General features: G+C 41.0%; 1 protein-coding gene across 1 annotated transcript; it reads right to left on the bottom strand.

Annotated features, from left to right (window-relative positions):
• Positions 1–5,275: 5,275 nt before the first annotated feature.
• LOC135942849 (myosin heavy chain, embryonic smooth muscle isoform-like) lies at positions 5,276–7,259 on the bottom strand. The gene is made up of 2 exons (XM_065489182.1): positions 6,144–7,259; positions 5,276–5,905 (listed from the first exon to the last, which is right to left on the bottom strand). Exons 1-2 carry the CDS (start codon positions 7,257–7,259, stop codon positions 5,276–5,278), a joined length of 1,746 nt encoding a protein of 581 aa, XP_065345254.1.
• Positions 7,260–13,293: the final 6,034 nt, after the last annotated feature.

The following is a 13,293-nucleotide window of genomic DNA, read 5'->3' as shown; positions in this document are numbered from 1 at the left end:
AACCTCTATTTATTTTGCACAGTCGATATAACTAGAAAAAAAGAATAAACGAGGAATAGAAAGAAAAGGCTCTGATATATAGGTTCAATGATGTGACAAATTTTTCGTTTTCATTTGTTTCAAAACTTTCAAATCATTGCAGAGTTACCCCTGATGCAGTCGGTTTTTCGAGCATTTTGTCAGCGCCGCTCCTTGAAGACATCTACATTTGGCTGTCCATTATTGACTTCAGCGACAACGCCACCATCATCACTCGGATTGAAAGACGCGAAATTTTGCAAAATCTCAAGACATTTGATATGATATTTCGTGAGAATAACATTTTGATGTGCTTTCCCGAGGATGACACCGAAAACCCTTCCTTATACATAAAAAGTTTCTTTCAGTTGGAAAAAGCTATTTTTTCAGTAATTTCTGCGTAATTCAATTGTTCAACACAATTCCTTGATATACTTGTACATTGTAAATAATATAATTTTACTCTTTACTGTTTATATAATATATACTGTATTATAATTTAATAGGAAACACAATTCCATTAGGCTTGATTTTAGAAATATATTCTTCCTGTGGACAATGTGGTCGCAAATCATTTATGATTACATTAATCGCAAAATACCTAATCATTTATTTTGTTAATTATTAAGCAAGTGGTGTTTCACAATTTTTTCTGATTAATTTCTTATATTTTTCAAGCACTTTAGAGGAAGATGAACACAAAATATACTGCATGGACACTTGTCAGGGTTTTACCTGACGATATTACGATCGCATTAATAATTGTTGCGCTCTGATATGTATTGACGTGAACTTTCGGGCGCCCACAGGGGAGAGCGGAGGGAGAAACTCAGGTATCAATAAAGGCAACGCCACAGCCTCCCTCTCGCGAGCACACGACCTGCTCGCACCCACACATTCGCTCTCCTGAGGGTAACTCTCTCGCTCCCCCGCTCGTCCCTCTGGGTAGCCACGCTGTGTACTGTCGCCGCTATCAACAATAAACTGGTATGGTATAGTAACCGGGCATTTTCCCTTCTTGTCCACCCTGCACCCTTTAAAGTCTACCATGGCTATAGAAGAACAGGCTCTGACCTCGTGATAGGGAGAAGGCGCGCCGGCAGGGCCGACTGCACCCATTCGGCGGCCCTGCCCCGCGTCGCTGACAACACTCCACTGTTATTTTTTTAAATCTGGTTCATTCACTCTTTGCGTTTAACTGCTTAAATTATACTGTCAGCCACGCGGGGTAGGGACTGCCCAACCAGCCCTGCCGGTGTCCCTCTCTCCTCTCGCCATAATTGACGTTATAATTAAGGGGTGCCGGGTAGACAGTGTACGAAGGCGTCCGAGAAGGAAGATGATAGCGGCGAAAGTGCAGTTTTTGGCTATCCAAAGGAACGAGCGGGGAACGAGAGAATTATACGTGTCGTCAGGAAAAGAATGCGTGCATGATGTATGCGAGGAGCGAGAAGAAAAGGTCGCGCGCTCGATTAGAACATTTTTTAGGGTTTTTAAAATACAAAATTAAAAACACGACCCATTTTTTAATTTAATAATCTCCGGTAACATTTAAAATTTAAAAAAGGGCAAATTATTTACAGACTAGAAATATACGTACAACACGCAGAGAGCTTTCTGTTCGAAACCGACATCTGCTGGCGCTCGCACTTCCCCTGCAAACTATTTAAAAAAATATATATTTCCGTTCCTGGAAAAGTGGGTCGATAGGAAAAATGACGGGAAACTGGAGCGAAAGTTGTGCTCGGAATGGAAGGAGAGTTGAATGAAGGAGACGATCAAAGAAAAATAAATAAAAGTCTGAGTGAATGAGGCAATCCGCCCGCTCGAAATGCTGCGCGGATAGTCTAACTGCATCTTCTGCAGGCGCAAAATAAGCAAATATTTGCAGAATTATTACTGTTTAAAAAAGGAGATTTTTCATGAAATTAAATATACAGTTGAAATATTTAAATAATATTCTCTGTAAACAGCATAATATAACATCCTTAAAATATGGAATTTCAGATTTGTGAGCTACGTAAAATTTCTAGAATGTTTTCTTTTATTCTTTTGAGGTCCCCAGAGCTAAACAGGAAAAATCCACTGCATCTTGCCGCAAATATGCGCAGGTTCTACTTCTGAATCGATGTTTAAAGACCGTCTTTGACGAAGTTTCTGAGCTCACCAATCGATTTTTGAGGGTCGAATTAGGTATAATTTTTGCCAATCAAGAAGTGCGAACCTTTTTCCCGCCTAAACAATATGAATGCGAGAGGTGCGCATGCGTGAGAGCTGGTTTGAGCACTTGCAGAGAGACCGCCTAGCTCTCACGCATGCGCACTTCTCGAATTCAGATTGTTTTGGTGGGATTCGCCCGTCGCGCGCTGGACTTTATGGTCGGAAAAAATATCTACCTAAAAATATTTTATCTAATTCTCTCGACCCTCAATAAGAATCGATTGGAGTGCTCAGAAACTTCCTCAAAGACAGTCTTTAATATTTTTGTTCAACAAATACAATCCTCAGATATTTAAAACTATAAAAATTAGTATATTTGTTATAAAAATAAATAAATAAGCGTATGTAGTCAAAGTTATCGTTCCTTCCCACTTCCCACTATAACAGATGTCCACATTTGATCATTTCCAGCAGTAAATCGTCAATCGTCGTTGGCTGAACATTGCATGCTAGAGCTTGAGGTAAGTTTTTGTTGGTTTCTTAGCCGATTAAATTATGCCTTTAGACAAATTAGTGACACCAAATTTTAGCTAAAATTACTCATTTTTATTCTACTGAACTGGGCTTCCATTTTGAAAGAATAAGTAGACCGAGACTAATTTAAAAAAAGGAATTAATTGAAGATAATTAAATCAAAACTGATTTAGCTTCGTTTCTTAAATTTATTCAACTTAGCTGACAAGAATTAACTAAGTCTCTTCTGAAAATTGTATTTTATAAAATGGTTAAGTCTTAGGAAATATCGAGAAAATCCGAAAAATTAATTTTTCTATTTAAAATTGTCTTTGTATAATTAGAAGCGATTTAAGTACAATTATGTTTTTATTTGCTTTAATCAAAGAGCAAAATTTTATAAAATTATTGGAACTGCAGATCAAACCCCAGCACTGATTGTTAGTCCTCTGTGCGTGCGTGTATAAACACAATTGTAAAATCATATGTTCAACGCTTTCACAGATAAATAAGTCAGAAAATCCACTCGTCCACTACTGCTCGTGTGTCAGTTTTAACAATGGAAGAAAACAAAACTAATTTCGACAACGCCGAATCAGGTAAATATTTATTTTTAATTGCAGTTTTTTTTCTTTGGCGTGCTGAAAACCCATTCAACATTTTTCGCAAAAATATCTGCTCTCGTTCTAAATTTTAGTTTCCATAAATAAATAAATACAATATCCAGCAATATAGAGAAATCCTCAAACAACGTAATTATAATCGTCCCTTTTATATTATTTTTAAGTTTTAGAAGCACTGTTTGCAAAGGATGGCCGTCGAAAGATGCGAGACGGTAAAGTGGAGAAGCACGCTCGCCGCCAGGAGAGGAAAAGCGGCTCCGACGACCCGATCACTGTCAATTATTGCGTTGTTTGCGGCAAGAGGTTAATTTCGCGCGCGGCTTTGTTGCACCATCAGAAGCAGAAAATGTCTCGAAAATTAAAATATTAAATTGGTGAGGAGCTGGAAAACTTTATTCTTCCTAGTTGACGATTTATTGTTTATTATTTTTTTATTTAGGTCCAAAAAACTTTTTAATTGTGACTTTGGTTGAGAATTATGATGTAATTTATGCAAAGAAATTTTTAATTTTAAACTTTATGCAATACACATGTTTACTTATTATTTTTTAGAAAACTTTCAAGAAAATGTAATGGAAATGAATAAATTTATGAATAAAATTTTAAAATCTTAAAAAATATTATTATTTAAAAATATGCCTTAATATTATATAGTCTTAATTTTTTTATAGAGAGCCAAATTTAATTCTGCTAAATTAATAGTTAAAACAAAACTTTTTTCGAAAATAAAAATGTGTTTAAATTAATAAACTAGTTTGCGTTTTGCTGGGTTTGCCACAGTTTTTATTATTTGTAATTTTGAATCCAGAAGAGAGTAAAATATCCGTTCCCCTCTGATTTTGTTTGATCAATAAAATATAAGCAGCTTGTTTTGCCTTCTAATTTACAAACAGAATGCGGTCAAAGTTTTGTGTGTTTCTTTGTGTTTCGGGAAAGGGACAATCTGCAACGGGACGAAGGAAAGCTTAATTGACAGCATTAAAAGCCTAAAGATTGTCAGTTTCCGTCACAAGAGGAAAATAAATGCGAATTTATCTCCGCTCACGATCGAGTGCGAGATTTGCGGCAAAAGAGGTTGAATGCGCGCTCGGCCTTGTTGCAGCAGAAAAAAAGTTCACGCAAAGCTAAAATACAAATTGCTAAAGAGCTGGAAATACTTTCTTCTTGATACAAATTGATGATTTTTTAATTTAATTTTGCGTTACATTCAATTAAGCGCCTTTAATCGTGACGCATCCTAATTAACTTTGCAAATAATATTTAATCATAAATTTTGTTTACATAACTATACATTGTTATGTTTATCTTCGAGGAGGAAAGTGGCGCTGCGGCCAGTTAATGATGGTGGCGACGATGGACACGACGATAAAAGCGAGCTGAAGAGCTCGATCGAAGGCAACCTGAGGATGGAGTTTGGCAAGGCGGTAACGAACGTGGCTCAGCAGGCGGCGAAGTTCAAATTCAAAATCACGATCACGACGCCGACGCCACTGGTGAAGCAACGCGGAGGAGCTCCGCGACGTTGTTTGGGTCAAGAAGTAAATCACATTGTCGCTTTAATGCATCAGATTCTGGGTTTCCCGTTGCTTTCTTCAAGGTCAGATAATGCGTTTGAGAATAGTGGTTTCAAGTTCAGTATGTCGGCGAGGTATTCAGATACGGCAGAGCTGCCCAAACATTAGGTCAACGACTGGCAGCCTTTCGGTGAGATGAGAGAGTTATGGAAAGACACCCGGTTAGCTTGGGCCTAGGAAATAATCTGGTTTATTTTAAAAATGTTTTCTCTCGTGAGACTTGAAAAGCATGGCCAATTTTGAAAGCGCTTTTCCGATTGCTGCCCATTAACAAGAAAAAAATAACTTTGCGATTAATTAACGTCACTTTCTTTCTCATGTGTTTGAAAGGTTAGTACGAAATTCTCAAATTCAGAGCTTTACTTCTATATATTTTACGAGGGAGATTTATTCATGGTCACCTTCGGCTACAATTTTTTGCTGCTGCCGCTTCTTCTTTTTGAACCAACTACTCATCTTGCCCTTCTTAGGCTGCTTCCGCACCGGCAGAGGAGCTCTCTTCAGACTGGAGTAGTTGTTCTCTTCTGGAGGCAAATGCAGATTCAGATTTTCCCTGATCATCTCCAATTGAGCCTTTCTTTCCTGTTGAATGTTCACATCGCCCGTCATCTGCTCAATCTCAGCTTGTCCATCAGTCATCAGCTGGGAGAGTTCTTGCATCCGTTGCACCACCTTGCTGTGTTCTGCCTGCAGTTGTGCCTCGGCTTCTTTCATTTTATTCATTTCACACTCCAGACGATCAAGATTGCTCTGCATTGCTTTATTTTCCGCGATGCTTGCCGCTTCTTTATTACGGAGCCTGTTCGCGTCCTGCATCAGTTGTTTTATGTCGGTCATTAGCTGAGTCCTGTTTGCCTTTTTCTCTTGATCCCTGCGTTTGATTTCCTCGATTTCAGTCAAAGTGGATTTTTCCTTTTCTTTCCATGCGTTTCGCTCTCCGATGACTTCATTCAGTCGAACTTGCAGCTTTTTGCGATCTTCATTTCTCCTGGTCAGCATTGCTCGCAAGTCGGTCATCTTAAATCAAAAAATATTTCAAATTATTTTTACTCAGGGTAATTAAATAACACGGCTGGATAAATTTTTGAATCTAAGAAAGGGGAGCAGTTAATTTTAATCGCAAGTTGTTGGTGTTTTGCCTGAAACGAGAACATATACTTTTCCGTGTAAGATATGTTTTCGAACATGGGTTTTCAGAGGTTTCCTCCAGATGAGTTTTTGAAAGAGAAATAAAACCAAAGAAATAATACTTCACCTTTTTCTCTAAATCTCTACGCTCAGCATCCAAACTTTCGCATATTTTCTTTGCCACGTCTCTGTTTTTGCGCTCCTCCGCCAGGGTGTTTTCCATATTTTTCAGCCCCTCCTTCGCCTCCTTCATATTTTTCTGCAGCTTTGTGAACTGCGCCTCCAAGATGGAGGCATCTTCTGAAATAATTTTATGATTTTCTTCCAACGCCCTCTTTTTGGCAGCAGCTTTCTCAACGCTGTGTTCCAAGGCTGAATTTTTTTCGTTGTATTCCTTCTCCAACAAACGCTTCTCAGCCAATGCCTTTTCGATTTGTACGATTCGTGAATTTGCTTTGTCCAGTTCGAGTTGCTTCTCTTGTAATTGCTTCTGAATCAAGTTCGCCTGCTTCTCGCACGACTTCATTTCGAATTCGTATCCAACTCTGCGTTTCTTCTGCTGCTCAATGTGAGTGGTCAGCTTCAATGATTCCTCTTTCACTGATTCCAACTGCTGCTTGCTTGCTTCCACCTCCTTCTCGAATTTGGCAAGCTCATTCTGCTGCTTGGCAAGACTGGTCAGTAGTTCACTTTTCACTTTCAATTTCTCGTCCATTTTTGCTTCAGCTTTTTTCAGCTCGGTCAGATTGGTCCGCTTTTCCCTCAGGGCGTCTTTTGACTCCTTGATGCTTTCGTTCACACTCTCCTTGGTGCTCTGAAGCTCCAGGCTGTGCTCCTCAAGCGCTCTGAGCTGCTTTTGGCTGGCGGTGACCTCTTGGTTCAGCTTCACGCTGCTCTCCTTAAGTTTGGCGATCTCGGCTTTCATTTGCTTAGCGAAGCCCTCCATGCTGTACTTCTCGTTTGCCAAAGCTGTCTTCTTGGAGCGGATCATGTTGATCTCAGCCTCGATCAAATTCAAATAGGTCGCAACGTCTGCCGACTTGCCAAGAAGTGTCCCCTGCTTCAGAACTTTCTGGCTCGTTTTCGGAACTGCCGCTAGAGATGCGTTTTCCCTCGGCCCTGTTTCAGTAGAGAGCAACTCGTTCCGACTACTCGCGAACTTCATGTCTGGCAGCTTCGAAACGCGTTCCAACACTACCTTATCATTGACTTTGATTACCTTTTTGTGAATCAAACCGTCCATTCTGAACACCAGATATATTGTAAGAACTATTAAAAAAGTGCATTCTTGAGCATTATTGTTTTAGCTATTGTTACGGTTTTACTGTTACATTTTAGTCTTCAGAATTGTTAACAATCTGCAATTATATTTACTGTGTTGGCTCGACCATTATTGTTCTAATAATTTCTGGTTCCATCAGTAAAGATGATATATCGGAGAGTGGATAATCTCAGGCTCCCAAGTGGACATCCCAAGTGGACGGCTCCCAAGTGGACTCCCTCAAAACTGTATATTCCTCTCAACTGGACACTCCTACTCTGAAGATGGTTCAGTGGGGCGTGAGTGCAGAGTTCGATAAGGAGTAACTGATCGAAAGGTGAACTTGAGATATGGTCGACAGTGTTGCCAGGTCGCACCTGTTCAAAGGTACTGCTCCCAAGTGGACGGCTCCCAAGTGGACGGCTCCCTAGTGGACGGCTCCCAAGTGGACGGCTCCCAAGTTGACGGCTCCCAAGTGGACGGCTCCCTAGTGGACGGCTCCCAAGTGGACGGCTCCCAAGTGGACGGCTCCCAAGTGGACGGCTCCGAAGTGGACGGCTCCCAAGTGGACATCTCAAAAGGGGATAGTGACTCCGTGCCATTTTTTAAATGGAAACGCCCCTTTTCCGAGGAAAAACACCCTTTAACGAGGGAAATAACCGTTTTCCAAAGGAAATGTCCCTTTCCCAGAGAAAGTACTCCTTTCCCAGGAGATACCCACCTTTCCCAGGAGAAATACCCTTTTTTCAAGAAAACTACCTCTTGCCCATGCATGAGAATGCCTGTTTCCCAGGGTAATCTCCACAGAAACTGTTGCCAGGTTGCACCTTTACAAAGGTACCACTCCCAAGTGGACGCCCCTCAAGTGGACGGCTCCCAAGTGGACGGCTCCCTAGTGGACGGCTCCCAAGTGGACGGCTCCCAAGTTGACGGCTCCCAAGTGGACGGCTCCCAAGTTGACGGCTCCCAAGTGGACGGCTCCCTAGTGGACGGCTCCCAAGTGGACGGCTCCCAAGTGGACGGCTCCCAAGTGGACGGCTCCCAAGTGGACGGCTCCCTAGTGGACGGCTCCCAAGTGGACGGCTCCCAAGTGGACGGCTCCCAAGTGGACGGCTCCCTAGTGGACGGCTCCCAAGTGGACGGCTCCCAAGTTGACGGCTCCCAAGTGGACGGCTCCCAAGTTGACGGCTCCCAAGTGGACGGCTCCCTAGTGGACGGCTCCCAAGTGGACGGCTCCCAAGTGGACGGCTCCCTAGTGGACGGCTCCCAAGTGGACGGCTCCCAAGTTGACGGCTCCCAAGTGGACGGCTCCCTAGTGGACGGCTCCCAAGTGGACGGCTCCCAAGTGGACGGCTCCCTAGTGGACGGCTCCCAAGTGGACGGCTCCCAAGTGGACGGCTCCCAAGTGGACGGCTCCCAAGTGGACGGCTTCCTAGTGGACGGCTCCCAAGTTGACGGCTCCCAAGTGGACGGCTCCCAAGGGGCGGCTCCCAAGTGGACGGCTCCCAAGTGGACGGCTCCCTAGTGGACGGCTCCCTAGTGGACGGCTCCCAAGTGGACGGCTCCCAAGTGGACGGCTCCCAAGTGGACGGCTTCCTAGTGGACGGCTCCCAAGTTGACGGCTCCCAAGTGGACGGCTCCCAAGGGGCGGCTCCCAAGTGGACGGCTCCCAAGTGGACGGCTCCCTAGTGGACGGCTCCCTAGTGGACGGCTCCCAAGTGGACATCTCAAAAGGGGATAGTGACTCCGTGCCATTTTTTAAATGGAAACGCCCCTTTTCCGAGGAAAAACACCCTTTAACGAGGGAAATAACCGTTTTCCAAAGGAAATGTCCCTTTCCCAGAGAAAGTACTCCTTTCCCAGGAGATACCCACCTTTCCCAGGAGAAATACCCTTTTTTCAAGAAAACTACCTCTTGCCCATGCATGAGAATGCCTGTTTCCCAGGGTAATCTCCACAGAAACTGTTGCCAGGTTGCACCTTTACAAAGGTACCACTCCCAAGTGGACGCCCCTCAAGTGGACGGCTCCCAAGTGGACGGCTCCCTAGTGGACGGCTCCCAAGTGGACGGCTCCCAAGTTGACGGCTCCCAAGTGGACGGCTCCCAAGTTGACGGCTCCCAAGTGGACGGCTCCCTAGTGGACGGCTCCCAAGTGGACGGCTCCCAAGTGGACGGCTCCCAAGTGGACGGCTCCCAAGTGGACGGCTCCCTAGTGGACGGCTCCCAAGTGGACGGCTCCCAAGTGGACGGCTCCCAAGTGGACGGCTCCCTAGTGGACGGCTCCCAAGTGGACGGCTCCCAAGTTGACGGCTCCCAAGTGGACGGCTCCCAAGTTGACGGCTCCCAAGTGGACGGCTCCCTAGTGGACGGCTCCCAAGTGGACGGCTCCCAAGTGGACGGCTCCCTAGTGGACGGCTCCCAAGTGGACGGCTCCCAAGTTGACGGCTCCCAAGTGGACGGCTCCCTAGTGGACGGCTCCCAAGTGGACGGCTCCCTAGTGGACGGCTCCCAAGTGGACGGCTCCCAAGTGGACGGCTCCCAAGTGGACGGCTCCCAAGTGGACGGCTTCCTAGTGGACGGCTCCCAAGTTGACGGCTCCCAAGTGGACGGCTCCCAAGGGGCGGCTCCCAAGTGGACGGCTCCCAAGTGGACGGCTCCCTAGTGGACGGCTCCCTAGTGGACGGCTCCCAAGTGGACATCTCAAAAGGGGATAGTGACTCCGTGCCATTTTTTAAATGGAAACGCCCCTTTTCCGAGGAAAAACACCCTTTAACGAGGGAAATAACCCTTTTCCAAAGGAAATGTCCCTTTCCCAGAGAAAGTACTCCTTTCCCAGGAGAAATAACCCTTTCCCAAAGAAACTATCCCTTGCCCATGTGAAATTCCCGTTTCCCAGGGTAATCTCCACAGACACTGTTGCCAGGTTGCACTTTTACAAAGGTACTACTCCCAAGTAGAAGTCTCCCAAGTGGACGGCTCCCAAGTGGTCGTCTCAAAAGTGAACAATGACCAAGTGGCATTTTTCCAACGGGAAATAACCATTTTCCAAGAGTAATACCCCTTTTCCCGGAGAAAGTACTCCTTTCCCAGGAGATACACGCATTTCCCAGAGGAAATAAACCTTTCCCAATGGAACTAACTACCCCTTGCCCGTGGGAAATGCCTGTTTCTTAGGGTAATACCCATTTCCCAGTGGAAGTGTCCCTTTCCTAGGGAAAAATCTTGGTCTTCGGGGAAATGTTTTTAAAATAAAATTAACATTTTGCAAGGATAATTGCAATTGTAATATAAACTCTTAATTCATTTTGAAAAAATGTAGGAAAACTCCTCTTTTATCTCATCTTGATTTTATTCGGAAAATGAATGATCGTCTCGGACAAGGAACTCCTCCTTAATCTCGGAGTGTCGTAAATTAAAAAAGTCCCCCTTGCATCTTACTTGACACGGTACAATATTTTTTAAGATTAAAATTTTTACTCTATTAAAATATGCAAAAATTAAATTCGGTTCTTGATAATGTTAAATTAGTTATTGGTTTCAGATTGAAAAGTTCGATTCTGGTTAAAATAGTTAATTTTATGTTCAATATAAATAAAACCAGACTTCATCCTTGTTGTCAAAAAGAATTCGATGTTTTAATCCTCAACTAGTTCCGACGTCATCAATTATTACGTGTCCTATTCATGAGACAGTTGGGGCTAGCTCCAAAGACCAAATAAATGAGTTAATTTTAGTTGAATTTTACGTGAGCATGAAACCCCAAAAGAATGATATGATTCAGGCTCACTTGAAGCCAATTTCTTTGTAACCTCCAACCTCCACGAGACAAAACATAGTTAACTTATAAAATTATCGCGTGCAAAGTTCTTTAAATCTAACAATAAGATGCAAAGATTATCTTGTCTAACCAACCCCATAATTATATGTACATACTTTTTGTGATTTTATATTCTAAAAACAAAAAATTATATTTTTTCCCATGAAAATATGTTTTTTATTTTGGAAATGAAGGAAAATTGAGAATTCTGTCTAGCTTACATAAAGGAAAACGTTAGTCAAAATCAATTTGGTTTAATTCATATTAATTATTTGTTATTGCCTTGATGATTAACGTTATTTTTCTGAAGAAAAAATCAATTTTCCCAGGAAAAAACGAACAGTTAGAATGTAAATGAGGTTTGATAAATTTTACGTTTAACTTTGAGACCATTATATCAATAAGAAGATGATTTCATTTGAAATAAAATATATTTTCATAATTTAAAAATCATGGCACAATATCAGTGACCAGCACTTGTTTGACTTATTGATGATTTTACTCAAATTAAAAATGTAGTTTTAAATTTGGATAAACTCAAACAGCAATAAACTAGAAAGGATATCTTAAACATAAATAATACGATTTTTTATGCTACTCAAAAACCAAAGGTAAAAATGAACACACTCTGAATTTGGGACAGAGCTGTCAGTTGCTATATAGGGATGTTTTCGAGGCTATATAGGGATGTTTAAACTAAATTATAAACAACGAGCACTTCATAACTCTTTACATGCATAATACATTGAATCATGTTGTTTGCAAGTAATTGGCGATTTCCCTGATTATTTACGTATACAGGTGTGTGTTTTTGGTATTATTTTAACAGAATTTAAGAAATAAATTTAAGTTTTTATGAAAATTTATCAGTTTTTGGCATTTTATGCCTGAAATATAAAAATTAGAAAAAAGTTTATCTGAAAATAAACTTTCTTTTAAGAGTGCCGAAGCCAAATTTTAATGATTCGTGCTTCCAAAGTTTGCAGATTTTTAATAATTTAAGTTTAAACATTTTTTCATCCATAAAATCTGCGGGAGAAAAAACCAGCGCTCGCCTCTACTACAGTTCAAACGGCTTCAAATGATTTCCAGGATAGTTGATTTTCAATATTCCATATCTCCGCTCCTATTGCAAATTTTGAAACAGTTTTTGAAAAATAAGAAAAGAAATGAATTATTATTAATTATCATGATTTTTTTTCGAACAATTATTTCATTTTCTGAACTTTTTGGCAAATTTTGATAGTGAAGGGATAGATTTTCTTTGCTCATAATGTTCTAAAAAATAAAATATTCAAGTATTGAAAAAATTAGCTACCTAAGTCTATCGAGACCAAAGTTATTTAATATAATTCTCGCCTATTTTGCGTTACATTTCCTTGCAGTCACTTTTTACGCGCCACTAAAAGAGGCGTTGGCGGCAAAATAAAAAATAAGTTTATTTAAAAAACGCTAATCACCACAAACTTGATCTTTTCAAACAAATATTTTAAATAGATATTCAAAACTTTTGCGTCTCGAGAATAATTTTGAATGGTTGCCGTGTGACAAAAAATTATCAAAAATGCATAATTTTTGTATAAAAGTGCATTTATTGGGGTGAAATTAAAGAGATAAATTTACAACAAAATTCTAGGATGTAGGTTTCATGTTGGGGTAATTGGCTGTCATGTTCATTAAACCAGAAATGAAGCATGTGATTAAATAAACAATTATAAATAACCAAAAAACAGCAATCCCCCCAATCTATTGAAGCTTTTATTTTGTGTTCTGTTAGCCCAAATTCAATCAAACCAACACAATTAAATTTAGGATCATAAGTTCTAGCGAATGCAGCAATAAAAAAGCGGATAATAATTTATCCTCACACAAATAATTAAATTTGTTAATGTCTGAAATTGATTTTCACATTGCAAAATATGCTAGGCAAAAGAAGTGAATATTCTCTATTTTTTAAGGTTTTTCAATATTAGTCAACGTGTATTAAATTTGAATTAAAAATATTTAATCGTCAAAATATAACGCATATGAGAAAAATTAAGCAGGCATGGTCAACCTAGCGGTGTATACCAAATTTTTAAAACAATGTGAAATACACTCGTAACGGTAACGATAGTATAAAAAAGTATCAAAATCGATTTAAAGAATTAATTTAACCTTAAATTTCTAATTGTCTGCATTTTTCCGCGGAAAGTGGG

The sequence above is a fragment of the Cloeon dipterum genome, chromosome 1, assembly GCF_949628265.1.
Source record: "Cloeon dipterum chromosome 1, ieCloDipt1.1, whole genome shotgun sequence".
Classification (NCBI taxonomy): domain Eukaryota; kingdom Metazoa; phylum Arthropoda; class Insecta; order Ephemeroptera; family Baetidae; genus Cloeon; species Cloeon dipterum.
This window is presented reverse-complemented; position numbering and strand designations above follow the sequence as displayed.